At 48.4% G+C, this 16,972-nt stretch overlaps 1 protein-coding gene across 2 annotated transcripts in view; it reads left to right on the top strand.

Moving 5' to 3' along the window:
• The window catches only part of ITPR1 (inositol 1,4,5-trisphosphate receptor type 1), a 307,485-nt gene that overhangs the window by 277,833 nt on the left and 12,680 nt on the right, over window positions 1-16,972 (top strand). For both annotated transcript variants that reach the window (XM_021695119.2, XM_021695118.2), the window contains 2 exons: window positions 512-677; window positions 3,250-3,410. In XM_021695119.2, coding sequence (XP_021550794.1) covers window positions 512-677; window positions 3,250-3,410 — 327 coding nt within the window. The remainder of the gene's footprint in view (window positions 1-511; window positions 678-3,249; window positions 3,411-16,972) is intronic.

Below are 16,972 nucleotides of genomic sequence, written 5' to 3'. Positions count from 1 at the left end.
GGGGGGGGGGGGGGCCAGAGCACAAGGCAGAGAGCTTGCGCAGAAACCCACGACAAAGCAGAGCTGGTGTAGTGCGGAGTAGACGTGCAGAGCTAGCTAGCTGAGGCTTCCTTCTCTCCACTGCCCACCCTGGAGCGGGCTGAGGACCCCTGCCCTGTGGGACAGGGCAGCTCCCGCCCTCCGCTCAGGGCACGGAAATGCTTGTTGCCCCCCGGGCCGGGTCTGGCCTACCTGAATACATGTCCAAGACCCCTCAGATGCCAGGGAGCTGCTCTCGCGCACATGCCACACGACGCTGGCAGAACCGACCCTTTGGACAATGGGTGTGAAAAAGAGACACAGCTGTGACTTTTCAAGTTTGCTGCCCAGTTTAACTTGTGACAGAGCAGACCTGTGGGGTGAGGGTGAGCCACGAATGTTGGGCCCATTGGCGGCCTCTTCCTTCTGCCCTGAGCTCTGCAGACCAAAGGGCAGTGGGGTGACCTCACTGATGGAGACGCCTCTTTTCTAGGAGCCCCTCTTTGCCGCTAGAGTGATCTATGACCTCTTGTTCTTCTTCATGGTCATCATCATCGTCCTTAATCTGATTTTCGGGGTCATCATTGACACCTTTGCTGACCTGAGGAGTGAGAAGCAGAAGAAGGAGGAGATTTTAAAGACCACATGCTTTATCTGTGGTGAGTGTGGCAGCCCAGCTTTCGCAGGGAAGCTCAGGCTCCACGGACCGGACGGGCTGCCCGCAGGCTTTCTGTGGCGAGGCGCCACTGCCTCCTCAAGCCTCTCTGCCCCTGGCGTTGGGGGTGCCTTTCCTCTGCCTCCCTTCTGCCGGGAGGTGTTTGCAGCCGAGGGACCCGAGCGGCAGTTCCTGGCGCCAGTGAGTCTGCAGGAATGAAGGTTCCTGTGGCAGACATGTGATCGCACATAATTTGAAATGAATGTGTCTTGGGGTCTTTTCATTTTGGGGGGGCTGCTGAGCATCTCTTGGCCCCCTTCTAAGTAACTAGACTGGACATCTTTCATCTGGTGCCAGCCTGTGGATGTCTCCACTGCAGATGGTAGCAGGCGTTAAATGAAAGAATATTCCCCTTAGAGGGTATGGTGGAGGTGTTCAGAGCCTGGGCTCAGGACTCAGACCTGGGTTCTGATTAAGTTTCTGCTCCTTCCTAGGTGCATAATCTTGGCATAGTCGCTTCACTCTCTGTACTTTGATTTTCCATCTGTAAAATGGGTATAATAATATGTACTTCTCTGCATTATTGTGGGGCTAAGAGAGCTGGTCCGTGTAGCCCTCCTAGCACAGAACCTGCACATTGTAGGCGCTCAATGAGAAGTAGTAGACGGGTGCATGGGGTGCCCAAGAAACCATTGTCAGTATAGCCACAGGGGGTATGTGGAAATGGATACTAATCACGTAGGAATCTGGCAGCTGAGTGGTCATTTCATGATTATTCATAATACAGTAACTGTGAATATATGAATTTCCTACTGGTACATCTACTCAAAAAATGAGCATTTTCCATTTAAAAACGTAAATCTGCTTTTTGCCCCCTTAAAACCACTTCAAGCCTTTTGTTTTGAAATAATCCCAGAATTACAGAAAAGTGATAAGAATGATACAAAGAATTTCTATCTACTCTTCATCCAGAGTCCCCAGATATTAATGTCTTACTTCATTTGCTTGTTCATACACACAGTTTTTCTTATAGTCTGAGATCCGCTGGCATGATGCCCCTTGATCCCTAAGTATTTCAATATGTATTTCCTAAACAAGAAGCTTCTCTCATAAATATGCAGTATAGTTACTAAGATTAGGAAATTAGCAAAGATACCATACTGTTACTCAGTCTGCAGACCCTATTCATATTTCACCCTTTATCCTAGTAATGCTCTTTATAGCCAGTGGAAGCCCAGGTCATGTTGCATTCCATTGTCACGGCTCTTTAGCCTCTGTTGACACTTTTAATGAGTATGGTCAGTTATTGTGTAGAATGTCCCTTAGGTTGGGTTTCTCTGATGTTTTCTCATGGTAGAATTGGGGTCATGCGTTTTCTGTAGGAACATCAAAGAAATGTTTATTCTCCTCAGTGCATCATTTCAGGAGGCACAGGATGCCTATTCCTCTTATAACTGGTGATATTAACTCCAGTCACTTGGTTAAGGTGGTGATCGCCAGGTTTCTCCACTAAAGGTTAGGGTTTTTTTCTCTTTGTAGTTAGGAAACATTTATGAGGAGCTATTTTGCAACCATGTAAATATCCCGTTATTCCTCAAATTAAACATTTATCCACTAGCTTTAATGTCCACTGATGTTTCCTGCCTGCCTCTTTTATTAGGATGGCTGTCCCTTGATGATTTTATTATTTTATTATTTCTACATTTGTTAGTTGGCTTTTTAAGAAAGAACTTTCTCTTCTCATGTAGGTATGTATACTATATATGTATTAATACATATTAATTTTGTATTTGTGACAACATGGATTCCTGTATTTTTATTTAATCCAGTGGATTATAATCCTTTAATGTCATTATTTGTTTTGATGCTCAGATTGCCCCAGATGTGTCCTGCCCTTCAAGCTGGTTTCTCTGTTTTGTCATGTCACCGTAATTTTTTGTGTACTTCCTTACTTTATTAGTGCCATGAGATAGTCCAGGTTCAAGCTTAATTTGTGTCTCCCTGACCCGGCCCTGGCATCGCCCATTTTTCCAAAAAGCCCTGGTTCTTTTTAGTGGAGAAGGGTATTTAGAAGCTAGGATCCGGGGACCAGGTGTGCACATTCCTGCCACTGTACCCCTGCTCCCAGGGCTTATTAGGGTGCAGATCTAGCATAGACATGCACAAACACACCCGTGGGTATTTGTGTACACATACACATGCCATACACTTCTGTGTCTGTTTTTATATACATCTGAAAAAGGATGAGTGCATACCCATACCTCTCATTCCAGTTCACCATTACAGTGTTTCTCCCTTTCCATAGTTGTGCTCCCTTCTTTGACAGAAATCTAGCTCCCATTATACATCATATATTTTCCTGCTCCATCCAAGAATCCATAGAAACTAGTTTCAAACAGTGGCTCACCCAGACCTCGACAAAATAAACTTACCAGCTGAAGTGGAGGCCACCAGAATCCAACTCTGCACAAAGATGGGGACTAGACCCGCAGCCTCCCCTGCGGACAGTTCTCTGGCAGACTTTTCTGCTCTGTGGCTGCTCACTTGGGGCTGGGGGCTTTTCCGTCTCTCTGTAGGCTTGGAGAGAGACAAGTTCGACAACAAGACTGTCACCTTTGAAGAGCACATCAAGGAAGAACACAACATGTGGCACTATCTGTGCTTCATCGTGCTGGTGAAAGTGAAGGACTCCACAGAGTACACTGGGCCCGAGAGCTACGTGGCAGAAATGATCAAGGTGAGCCGGAAGCTCCTGGAGGCGGCTCACACTTGGGCCGGGACTGCAGCTCTGTCCTCGGGGCGAGCAGCACGGTACGGGAGCCAGCGAGCAGGTCACACAGCAGAAAAAGAACGTCTAATGTGTCCTGGGCTACTGAGCTCTTAGCCTAGGTGAGGTATTAGACTCTAGAGTTTGTGTGTCCTCTCAAGTGAACTGCAGAAGCACCAGACAGGTGGTATCATCCCCATTTTAAAGGAGGAAACAGTGAGGCTCCACGACATTCGAACACGGCCACCTAACTGGGGCTGGGCTTTTAACCTAGATCTAACCCCACAACCTGATTTCCCATCTCTACGTACTCAGCCGCTTTTCTTCGTCATGGATCCTTTTCTTTTTTCTCCTTAAATAAGACCTGGTCCCTAAGAGATAACTTTAAATAATGATCAGTTGATGGAATTCATTCAGCCTGGTTTATTTGCTCATTTGTTTGGCCTCAGTCTAGCCTTTCTGGGAGATGCTTTGCTAATCATTAGGAAGGGATCATATAATGGAGGAATTGGAGTCCCAAATTAATCTTGCTGTTGGGGAGCGTGACCGCCGTGTCCTGGGAAGAGGGGAAGCTGCCCCGGGTTTCCAGAGCACTCCTCTCGGTCAGGACTTTGCAGAGGTACCAAACGTGTGCCGTGGGGGTCCCAGGTCAGCTGTCCTTTCATACCTGTGGTTTCTGAACTTCATTAAAATGTTCAGGGGCATTGGTAAAGCGACGGGGCCTGAACTGTGAAGTCTAGGGAGCCTCTGTGATTTACACGAGCTCGCTCTGGGGAGAGGGGGCTATAGTTCACTGACTCTCCTTCCAGTTGCCAAGGACTTAAGCACTCAGCCTGATAATGAGTTATCCTAAACGGACAGTCTGTGTTTCTTATGCAGATGTGATTTTAAAGCTTTTACTATAAAGAAATCTCAGGTGACGTCTGTTCCTGTAAATAGCATCATTCATATGCGGCAGACTCAGGCAGGCTTTTAGTTTTATTGCTGGCAGGCCGGCAGTCACATGGCAATATTCTTGAGCACCCCACCCCCACCCCCATAGAACACCAGCTTGGAGGCCTCTGCAGGTTCCGGAGGGCTTTCAGGAGATTCTGTGTCATCTGTACCTTTGAGATCCTTAACGTCGAATTCCATGCTTCTCAAATTTTAACGTACATAGAACTCACCTGGAGATGTGGTGAGGGTTTGGATTCGGATTCGGGGGCACCGTCAGGACTTGAGAGGGTGCACTTCCAGCAGGTGGGGGGACGCTGAAGCTGCAGGCTGGTGGGTCGTGCTTGGAGTAGTAAGCATCCAACAGAGGAGACAAAACAATGCTGATTGAAGAAATGATCCTCTGAACTGGTGATGTGAGTGCTGAGGAGAGGGATTCTTAATAATCTCTAAGTATTTAGCACTCTATGGCTTGTAAAGCTCTTTCACATCTAGTACTGTGTTTGATAAAATTACCCTCAGTGGGGAACCATTCAGAAAGAACTTCGACGGTAGAGAGAAATGGATGAGGTTTTACAGCAGAGATGACTTTTATTTTATTTTTTTTCTTAAAGATTTTATTTATTTGACAGAGAGAGACACAGCGAGAGACACAAGCAGGGGGAGTGGGAGAGGGAGAAGCAGGCTTCCTGCTGAGCAGGGAGCCTGACGCGGGGCCCGATCCCAGGACCCTGAGACCATGACCCGAGCCGAAAGCCGACGCTTAACGACTGAGCCACCCAGGTGCTCCCAGAGATGACTTTTAAAGGGGTGTTGAAAGAGAGACAGCGCCATAGATTAGTGGAAGGAGAAGAGAAAAAAAATCAGCCGAGAGGGAAAAAAGGCAGGAGTTCCCAAATGTGGCTGCTGGGTATGCTCCCTAACAGATGAAAGCCAGGATCAGGGTTAGTGACAGGGACTGCACCATAGCCCCAGCGAGGGAGCAGACAGGGAGGCGGCTGGTGGCACCGCGCCAGGTGGGAGCAGATCTGTTGTTAATTAGGAATTCTGTTGGTTGCCAGGGCAGATTTTCGGCTAGGTCTCCAGGGTCAGGACACATTAACTGAAAAGTTCTCCTAGCCCATCTTTTCCTCCGATTGTTGATATTGCCAAATGAAGATACTTGGTCAGCATTCATGGGACAGCGACCTGTCTGCATGCACACTACAAATACCTTCATTCGCATTAAGTCCTGTAATGGGTAGAGGAGAGGACCTCTAGTTTTTACCCTTGTCACACATTCTTTTTCTCCTTCACTTTGTTTGCTTCTCTCGAAAGTATTTGTGCCCTGTCTTTAAATCTTCAGGGGCCAGTTTTAAAGCTTTCTGTTAATCACCTTACTTAACCGTCACAGAAAACTCTGGCGCACTTTAAGGTTTCTGTCTCAATCGTCAATCGTGAAGACTTAAAGGAGCCTTGTGAGCAGTCACCTGGTGAGGATTAAGGGCCAGAAGTCACCCCCCAGCCTCCCACCGAGCCTGCTTAGAGCCCATTGCTTGGCGATGCTTTGAAAAACCCAGCATTCAGTGTGCTTTCCTCATCCACATCATTCTTAAATTGTACCAGAACTTCTTGTCAAAAGGCCTAAAAATATGTAGCATCAGAAAATTCTTAACTCTGAGTATCAAAGTTGCTGAGGAACCAGATATTTCATGCCCTTAGTGAGGGCTCAGGGAAGGGTTAGATGCACCGGCTGAAAGGCTGTGCCTTTGGCCAACACCATTTTCAGTGGTCACATGAGTCCCTGCCGGCCACTCCCTGGAGAGCACTCGCCACAGGAGGGTAGACTGGGGCTGTTCGGCTGGAAGCCCAGGGGAGCTCAGAGCTGCGGGGGAGCAGGCCACATGTCTGTGGCAGACCCATTCGGTCATACCCTGTGGAGGCAGCCACGGCCCAGAGATGAGTTCCTCTCAACATTCCTCCTGAGGAGGCAGGCCTCCTGCCCACCGCTTCTGGGAGGAGAAGGCTGGTGATGTCTTTGAGAAGCCGACTCTATTACTCCAGGATCAAGGAGAGGGGGGCAGCTAACAGCGTCAGAGAGGGAAGGAAAAGTCAGCTACCCTTTTGCTTACTTCACATCCCAAAAGAAATCACGACAGGCTTTTTTGGGACTTGGGTTTCTCAGGAAAACCACCTCTTGCCTAGTGGCCAGAGACTGGGGGTTTTAAGCTCTCCCTGAGCTCATGAATTAAGATCCTGGAGACTCATTAAGAACCGTGAAGTAACAGCTGCCCATAGACAACCCAGAAGAAGCAAACAGAAGAGGCCCCGGCTGGTCACTTGGAGGTAGAGGAGGAGCTTCACAGCTGCCCGGGAAACGACTCCCTGCAGACCGTGGTGTCAGGGATGGTAAATAGATTTTCATCTCAAAAAAAACATGGAGACGGTGCACTTCTTGCCAGAGATGGCAGCAGAGAACTTGGCAGCCAGATGTTCAGCCACACTTAATTTTCATCGAAACATGATAGAAGATTGTATATTCTCTTCTCTCTCCTTCTGGTCGTGCCCGCTCTCCTTCCATTAGAGATGCACTATTCCCGGCAAAGCCAAGGCCAGGCTCATGCCTACCATGAAGTCCTTGCTCCCTAAGCATTGGATTCGAAGGCAGAGAATCCAGGATGTGAGTCTCGGCTCTGCTCCTTCCGAGCCACGTAGCCCCAGGAAGTCATGGGGCTTCCCTGACCTGGGTTGCTGTCCGGAAATGGGGGTTAATGGCACTTCCCGTGTCCACTGGGTGATGGGACCAAGGTAAATGTGGGGGACCGGGGTGGGGCTGGTGGGCCCTCGAGGAGGCAGGGAGTGGATGCCAGCAGGGCCAGACGGACACACACAGCGGTCGGCAGGGCACCAGAGCCCTGCCAGCAGAGAGCTGACGCAAGCATCGTGTCCTGCACTTCACGGCTGTGTAAGATGCCTTGGCTGCTGGCACGCTGTTGCTAAGAAAAGTCAGAATGGGCATCTTGACGCCAAGACGTTCCTCCCATGGAAAATTCCTGCTTCTTCCTTGCTCTTAAATTTAAACATTTTAAGTGCTCTTAAATGTTGGAGCAGGACAAAGTTGACATTCTCACTCTTTCTCCATCGAACAGGCCTCAATACCGGGGACTCGGACCCATGTGTTCAGCTGCGTCCTCCACTCACAGTCATTACCCACGACCAGGAGTTGGGGTGACATGGGGAGTGGCCCCCGGGTCTGTGAGATGCTGTCATGATTGCCCCGGGTTCTGTGCACATGGCCGAAGCGGGTGCTGTCGCTGGCACTGCGTGGGGGGAGCCCAGCACCCCCGTACCTCCATGCAGAACGGACAGTGCCGTTTGGATGGGAGAGGCAGCCTCAGATTCGTTGACTCAGGCCCCAGACAGGGCTGTACTTACAGAGAAATGTGACTACAGAGTGACCTCACTTAGCCCCGGCAGCTCAGGGCAGGAGAAAAACCCCTGAGCTTCCTCTCTCCATAGCAACTGGATTTTTGGGGCTACCATGCAGAGTTTTAGTGGCAGCCTTTATGAGAAGCAAAATTTTATTAGCCCTGAACTACATTTAAATTTTCACGAATATTGATGTACCACATGCTCTTCTTAAATAATTTAACATTCTTTGACTTCTCTCTCCTGCTGACTGAAATGAGAATGTGTTAGTCCATAGACGATGATTTGATAGGCCATACAATCAGATATATTTAACCTGGATAAGTGGTAAATTAGTTGTATCTTTGCCTGAAGGAATTTAAATACTGCACAGTGGGCAAGTTGTACATAAAAGATTAAATACAGGATTCCCAGTGACGATTCAGCAGCCCAATTTTCTGTGACAGTCTAGCTCAGGAGAAAAGCCAGTGCTTAATCTGTTAAGCAGACTAAGTTATTCTTGAAAGTTAAAAACTCCAGAAATATTAAGAAGGAAGGTCAGTAAAGAAGACCAAACTATAATTTAATAAATAGCATCTATTTTGTTAATGAAATACAGATTTCCCTTCGGTATCTTGGAATTCTACCTTGAAAAATAAGTTCTATTTTCAGAGGCGTGTGTTTGAGTGAATGGCCGGGTGGTCAGGCGGAATATTCTTCATCCATATTTCAGCATCCCCCGCTCCCTGGAGCTACTCTGGCCCCTTCTCTTCTCCAGGAGGGCGCGCTTAACTGACAACCGGGCCGGCTGGGGAGAACCTCCTCCCGCCACAGCCTGAGTGTCGGGAGATAGGCCGCTGCTTCCGGAGGAGTGGACTGGGCTGTGCTTTGCTGTAACAATGGCAGATTGGATAATAACTCTAATAATAGGTCATGTTTAATCAGTATGCACTGAAATAAATGCTTGGCGTGCATGGTCCCGTGTAATCCCCAGAACAGCATTTGTAGGTGGCACTGCCACCATTTTACAGGTGGGAAACTGAAGCCCAGGCAGGGTGAGCAGCTTCTCCAGGGTCCCCCTGCTGGGAAGGGCTGCAGCTGAGACTCCCATCCAGGGTTGCTGAATCAGAACCCACCCTGGGGCTGTCCTGACATGCGCACGTGCAGCGTGGTTCCCTCTGTGTTCACGCACAACCCTCCGTGTCAAGGACGTGCCGCCGTTGGTCAGGCTGAATCTGGTTTTCCTGCCTTGGACTGGCTTATCTCCCAGGAGAATTAGCCACCTTCAAAAGAGGCCAGGCCTGGCAAAGGCCCCACTGGGGTAGGGAGAAGGACCTCCTGGGTGATGCTGACTGGCTAACGCACAAACCAGCGAGACGGAAGCTCGGTGCATTCAATGCGTGTTAGTTCTCTGAGCTGCTGCCAGCACTGCTGGTTAGGCAACCACCTGGAGTCGAATACTCCAGGGGGTTGTAGACATGACGAGAGTTGGGGAGAGGCAGAGCCAACTCTTGCAAAGGGTGTATCTGAAATAGGGGTTAATTCGGACTTGGTAAAATCTGAGAAACGTCATTACCCTCCCCTGAGCCTGGAACAGGGAATGATACTCCCTTCAGTGGCCACTATTTGAGGGAAGAGAGGTGTCTAAGTTAAAGGGGAGGGAAGATTCGCCAGAACCATAGACAGACGGGCTTCCACACCAGGGTGACTCATCTGCATAGTTAGAACTCCCTGATAATTAGAATGTCTGATCCATCATCCTTTAAGCCTGGTGCTGACTTTTTCTCACAGTGAAAATAGACCTCTCTTGACTTCTCTCCCTGCCCCCTCCATCCCTCCGTCTCTCCCTCTCTCATGCTCACACACTATTCCACTAGAGATTTTCCAGTTTGTTCCATCTTGTATTAATTCACTTGACCTCTTCAGAAACTAGTTGTATAGGGTTATAAAAGCAAAGAAACAATTTTCCAAGTCTAAAGTAGTATCAGGTCAGCCAGTGAAATGCTCTTAGAAAATAGTGCCCCAGATAGGAAGGCCGAGTCCAGGAGCCCGCATTCCTGGAAAATGCTTTACTGAAAGCCCTAGTCAATTTGCATCAAAAAAGCCATGTAAGAGAGAGAGCTCTTTTTGGTTGGAAAATACCTCTTGGGTAAATTTCCCAAGCAAATAAATTCTTTTAGCAAATAAAGCACTACTAAACATCTAAGAAGAAGATTCGAAAGCCATAGGGCATCTGGCCTCAGCACTTGTGTTTATCTGTATTCGATAAGAAGACACAGGAAGCAAGCACAGTCAGAAAGCAATGTGTTAACAAGGGCAAAAGATCAAAATGGGAACTGAATTACCTACAAGTCACTGCCTTCTTTTAAAAGGGGAACTGACACAAGTCTCGCACCTTTCTTGACCCGAGAGAGAGCCTGGTGCTATGAAGTCTGCAGACAGGCACTTTCCAAAGTGAGGGCAGCAGCTTTCTGCCCGGAGGAACTGGGTAAAGGGACCAAAGGGAATCGCTCCGCACAGAAACACAGAAACAGGAGAGCAGGAATGAGTGGTGTTTCCTAATCAGATAAAAGCAAGGCCCTGGAAGTCTGTAGGGGAGGGGTGCTGGCAGGGGCGGTGTGAGCCGGTGTGAGCCGGGAATGTCCGTGTGGACACAGCCGTCCTGGAGGGTCTCGGCCCCAGGCAGTGAGAATTCGGGAGTCCCTAGCAGCCAGGACTTGGGAGTCCAGGAGAGGTCAGCAGCCTGTGCAGCCACCTCCCCCCACCCATCCCCCTCATCTGTGCTTCATCACGTGCCGGGCAGGCTGCTTCCAGGCAGATGTGCAGTAATGGGCTCGGACTTTTATTCTGGAATTCCAGGGAGGATGCTGGGAGGAAGGGAGTGCCTTGGTAAGCTCCTGGGACAGAGATTTCGGCACTGGTCGTGCTGTATCATCAGCTTCCCTGCCTGACTTAGGGGGGCCGCACACCTAGATGAAAATGTCCCCTGGGCTCCAGAAGTCCTTAGCCGTGCGTGAGGATGCGGCCTGTGAGGCTCTCCAGTACGATTCCCAGCATGCTCCCGAAGTTAGCCGGCACCACGGCAGAGTTCGAGAATATCAGAGCAAGGGAGACGTGGAGAGGGGTTTGGCACTTGCTCTTCAGTGGCTGGAAACAGTGCGTCAGCAGCACTGGACTCGCCTCCCAGCCAGCCAGACGGGCTCTCGCCCCACCCTCCGCACTTGAGCTCGGGTTCGCGGCGGTGCCAGCGGCACGGGGCAGTTGCTGGGCTTGTGCTTCCCCGCCCGCGCTTACCACACGCTCTGCCCTCTCGTCTAGAGGCTCTGAAGTCACCCCTTGTCCCACTGCGCACTTCACAGGTGCCTTCTTCTTATGAAGCACTTGGCCCTGGGACCCCAGGTCTGCACTGTCCTCCGAACTCTGCACAGCCTGACCGTCACAGAGGGCGCGTGAGGCACTGTTGGTAACAGTGGAGTGGGGCAGAGCCATAATCTGCCTGAGAGGGCTTTCTGTGCTAACTTAGCGGACCGGGAATGCGGTCCACCCAGCGAGCCCGTGCAGACGTGGAGCGCTGTACGCAGCAACTGTTCGACCAGTCAGCTGAAGACTGCGTTCACCACCGGTGCTGGTCTCCCCACTGTGAGCTGGTCCAAGGATGTCTGCGCATGCTTGTGTCTGTACATAAGTACCTGCTTACACAGTTCCCCCAACTCAGCAGACATGGTAACTCCAGAAATGTATTTTTCTCCCCTTCACACGCTGGACCTGCCTTCCGCTCCTTGCCCCAGTGCTGACCCCACCGGGCTGCCTTCCTGGTCGCCTGCCGTCCCAGACACCCTAACTGCACTTGAAACTCCTTCGTTTCCTCCTGAATCTAAACACTGATTGTAACTGATACAGCTTACTTGATTATAAGAATACAGTATGTAATGCATAGAACATACAGAATATGTTGACTATTGATGCCTGTCAGCAGTAGGCTGTCGTTAAGTTTTTGGGGAGTCACAAGCCCTATGCAGATTTTCACGGTGCGGGAGTCAGTGCCTCTGAACCTCCATGATGTTCAAGGGCTAACCGTGCCTACACTCAGGAGTCTTTAAGATACCTCCTGATAACGAGGCCTGCAAGCGTGCTGCTAAGGAATGTGGGAATTGTAGGTGTAGTCCTGCGTGTGTGCAGCTTACACAGGTGGACAAGGCTCTCAGCTTCTCCTTTCACAAACCCACTTCTTTTCAGGGCCTTCGTGTGACCACCTATAAAGTAAAGTTGAACCAAAGGGTCTCTTATGCCATCTTTAGTGCTACGGTTCAGTGAAGCAACTTGCGAAGTGCCGGTAGGAGTTCATGAACTGCTGAAGAGGGTCTTTGTCAAGAGCAGGGATGTAGGTGTCAGGAGGGAGAGAGGAGACCTATGGGAACAAGCTAGTCAATCTTTGGGGTCAGAGGGCACAGGGCAGGTGAGTAAAATGGGGGATTTGGAAAGGACTGAGGAATTGAGAGAATCTGCACATAGCTGATGATCTCTTTCACCCTTAAGAGCTCAAGCTGTGTGGCGCCTTTCTTCCAAGCCATTCTCACAGCAGTGACGGTGCTGGTGACTTGCCCCTCAACTCTTGCTGGAGTCTATGAAGAGTAAGAGAGAGGGCTTTCTCCTCTCTTCTTTGAGTCTATCTAGGCAGGGCTGACCTTAAGTAAAACCGCTTGAGTCAAGAGTTTGCCAACATATAAACCCACAGGATGGGTTTATATGTTAGAGAGAACACTGTTTGTTGTATGTGAAACAGCTTAGTAAGGCTTATGGGTGTGTATGTGTCTGTAGGTTCAAAGATAAATGCCAAGTATTTTTTTCCTGAAACAACAGCGAAGAAATTTGGAAAGCTATTTAAGTAGGCTTAACAAAAAACAAAAACCATTACTTTATAAAGGTACTAAGAGATCAAAGTTGAAAAGTCAGGAAACCCAAAAAAGAATAGAGGAAAACCAATAGAAATTGCTAAAATCCCATACATAACCTCTGGGAACGTTCTGGTAGATTTCTTAGCTAACTGAAAATGCAGGGGAAGTTGCCTAAGCAAAATGTCCACTGGAATCTCCACTGGACCAACCCTGCCTTGTCTGACAGCGGCTGCCAGCCCCACCTTACCCTCCTCCTCTGCCTGGCAGCCCAGGTGCCCAGGACCCAGCCACGCCACTCTACGTGGCAAGCCCTGCTTTCTCAAAGTCTCCAGGGCACCCAGAAACCATTTCACCTGAGGGCCTAGAATGACTGAAAACCGTGATTCTGCAGCTGGCTTTTAGGGATTTCATCAGAAATGGGTGTGGTTCTCTCTACTGGCAAGGGCCCGTCTTTGTTACACTGTATGGTCCAAGAACGACTGTTAACTGAGTCTGGGAAGGCTAAGTGGTCATTCCAGACCAGCTGACGATTATATAACCCCTCTGACACCTAAAGTTGGGAGCACTGTCGGCAGCCTTCACGTGGCTGTGCTGGTCAAAGAGAGATGTGTATCTCTAACATGGAATCCCATAGAAAGGCAGGAACTAACCGGACCTGGGAGTCAAGCACTACACGTGGAGTCAGTATCTGGATTCCGGGGCCGACTCTAGACTAGCTTTGTGACCTCAGGCTGATGACACTGATTTATAATTCTTTTGCTTAATGCTTTCCAGCTTCTGGGACACTTTCTCATACTAGCTCCATGGGGGCAGCCCTGTGATCTCTTTCTCAAAAAAACAGAAACAGAGACCCCAGTTGGTTAGTGACGCTTTCACCGGCGCGCTGTCCTGTAGCACTGGGGCGTTGTGACCTGAAGTCCTTAGCTCCTGATTCAGGCCATCCCTCTTCCTGCTGACAAACTAATGTCACAAGGCTGTTGCAGAAAGGCACCTGGGAAGTGTAGGGATGCTGTATGTGGTCTGAGTTCACTGTACTTTGGAACAGAGCAAAGTGGATCCTTGGATTTGGGACTGGTCATCAAATTCCGGGTGTGGGAGCCATTGTTTTTAATGAAGTTTATTTTTTATAGCAGTTTTAGGTTTACATGAAAACAGAGCAGAAAGCACAGAGTTCCCGTATACTACTCCCTCCCCACGTCACCCCCCCACACACAGTTTCCCCTATTATTAACATTTTTTATTACTGCGGTGTATTTGTTTCAATTGATGAACCAATATGACACATTACTATTAACTACAGATCAGAGTTTCCATTGGGGTTCACTCTTGGTGGTGCACCTTCTATAGGTTTTAACAAATGTATAATGATGTGTATGCCCATCACAGCAGCAAACAGAATAGTTTAACAAAAAACAAAAACCATTACTTTATAAAGGTACTAAGAGATCAAAGTTGAAAAGTCAGGAAACCCAAACTGCTCTAAAAATTAACTGCTCTAAAAATTCTCTGTGCTCCGCCTATTCATCCCTCCCTCTCCCCAACCCCTGATCTCTTGACTGTGTCCATAGCTGGGATCCATTTTTTAGTGTAGTTTTTAATGTATAATATTTCCTATAAACAGCAATTTTAGAATCATTGAGCATAGTTAGAGATCATTGTCACCGTTTTTCACCCAAAGCAACAGATTCTGGGTTTTGTTTTTTGCTGTAATCTTACAAAAGTGAGCTCTAAAAATGAATTATTTTAGTCCTCTTCAGTAAAAATAATCACCCCTGTCCATAAAAGGGGCAAGTAATTTAAAGTTTATTAAGTGTCCTATATTCCTGCTTTTGGAAAGTTAAGGATGATCTTCAGTCCTCCCCTGCCCCCCTCCCTTCTCTAGTCACTCCTATCCCCTGCGTGTCCCCAGGCTTTCTGGGAAAACCTGGTTTGTCATCCCGCTTGGTAAAATAAGGAGAAACACACTCGCCATCTGAGTCGAAGGGACAGTCTTTACCTTTTTGATTCTCCTCAGAGGGGGCTATGAAGGATCAAGAAGCCACGGGTCTCTTTCTCCAGGACCCAGCTTGTCTCCCATGACCATTTCTTTTATCCTCAAGCCCCCCCCACCAAAGAAATCTAGATTCTCTAGCCTGGCTAAAAAGGAACAAGGGATTCGGCAATAAATGTTCCATTGTTTACATGGTAAACAAAATTCTACCTGAGCGGACTTTCTCTGAGGAAGGTGATTGATTACTTCAGTCATCTTTCTTAGAACAGCCTCTTCAGTTGAACCTGGGAAGAAGAAAAAAAACCTCTTCTCAGAATGATTAGCATTTGCATCATACAATCCAACTTCCGCTCCTCCTCCTCTCTGTCTCTGTCTCTCTGTCTCTCACTCACACACACACACCCTCCTTCTTTCCAGTCAAGGACATTTCGAGAGGTCAGTACCGCCCCCGTGTCTAAAACTTCAATGTTTGCCTTTGCAGGGACTTTTCCAACTTTACCTAGAAAAGAACTAACCAGAACTTTAGCACTTGTGGTCAGCCTGCTTCCGGCTGTGGCTTCAGTCAGTTTGTCTGCTCTGACAGAGGAAGCGTTTGCTGTGACGGGAAGTGCACTGGCTGGATTGCAGGAGGACCAGGGCAGACAGTGCCTAATGACATTGGTATGCGAGTGCCAGCAGCAAGGGGAGCCAGAGAAGCACAGAGGGATGTCTCAGACCCAGAGTGACAGATGCTACTGACAGACGCTCAGTGAACCCACAGCCTCCCCCAACACCACCGTCCTGAGCACGCACACGCGTGCGCGCGCGCACACACACACACACACACACACGCTGAACTCATGTATAGACAGAATGCCATAGTTGAAGATGCTTTTCTCAAAAAATGCGGAAGCCGAGACACTGAGACATGTTTTTGATCTTCAGTACACATAAAGGCAGGATTCTGCAGGCACTTCTAGACCTGCAGACTCTGACCGGCTGGAGAACCGTGTGCAGCAGTCCTGTAGCACTCAAGCAAGCACAGCATTTCCGATGAAAGTCTGAGTTAAGTACAAAGGAACTGGATTCAGGTGTTCTCTCTGCTCCTGTCCTAGTAATTGGGAGAGTCTAAACATCTTCCCTTCAAGATGTAGATTCTCTAGAGGGGGGATCCTGTCGGTAAGCAACCTTATATCCTGCATCAGAGCTTCTCCTGTGCAGGGTGTAAAATCAAATGGAAGCTGAGAGAACAGTTTGGCTAGAACTGCTAATTAATTTTAATCACTGGGTACTCCTTGGTAATTTGAGATTTGACTTAACAGCTCAGGATGATTATTTAATTAAAATACTGGCAACACCGAGGATCTCAGATTTGGGGATTTACCTACCTCAGCGCAGAAAAGCTAATAATACATGCCATCCAAAGTACTTGATTTCTGCAGTTGAGCTGGTTTCCTACGGCTTAGGATTTTAGTGGGATTCCCCCACTTTAGATCTCACTGTTAAATATTAGAGTCGGAGGAAAGCATTGAGAGAAAACCTGTATGGTGATAGCCGGTAAAGATCTAGACCAGAAACCCTTTTCCAGCTCTGCACTGAAGGGCCCTCCTGAGCTGGAGAATGAAGGTTTATCCCTAGGATCAGGGTACGTGGCCCAAAGCAGCCTCGGGCCAATATGACATTTCTTTTAAATCTTGGATTTTATTTTTTAAATTTGATTCAATTTCGTGTTCTGTTGTAGGGCCTATTTTGAGTTTAATATAAAAGTATTTTTAGTAATTTACCATTGAACGAAATGGACATTCTAAAAAAGATGCCTTATTTTCTGTCTGTGGTGTCATGGACCCCCGGGCCAGGCCTTCCTGCCCCAGGATTACAGGTATCTCATGCACAGAAGCACAAATAAAGCAAAAACAAAGGGGATCCGAGTGCACCTTCTTAGCCATGGAGATGAGGAGCATGGACGCCAGTAGCGGCCATCCTGATCCCGGCAGACCTCATTCATTCATCCAGCAGGTCCTCGTTAGGCAGTCACAACCTGGGAGTCCCTCAGAAGTGACGGACCATGCCCCAAGACCTACCCCCTGACTGCAGTCTGTGTGCTAAAGCACCTCGGGGCCAGGGACCAGGTTTGCTCGTCTTGAGACCCTCAGCCCTAGGCCGGGCACGGAAGTTATAAATGTTCAGTAAACAGTTAAGTGAAATCTGTGCATTTTGCATTTGTCCAAAGACCTTTCTGAAATCCTTCCATAGGAGTCCAGGAATCAAATATATCATGAAAGAAGGTGGGAACCTGCCATGGAAAACTTCTTTTAATCTGTAGTCATTTGGTCACTTGCTGTTGGAAT

The sequence above is a fragment of the Neomonachus schauinslandi genome, chromosome 1 (genome assembly GCF_002201575.2).
Source record: "Neomonachus schauinslandi chromosome 1, ASM220157v2, whole genome shotgun sequence".
Classification (NCBI taxonomy): Eukaryota; Metazoa; Chordata; class Mammalia; order Carnivora; family Phocidae; genus Neomonachus; species Neomonachus schauinslandi.
The sequence above is the reverse complement of the archived record's forward strand: the minus strand, read 5'-3'. Positions and strand labels throughout refer to the sequence as shown.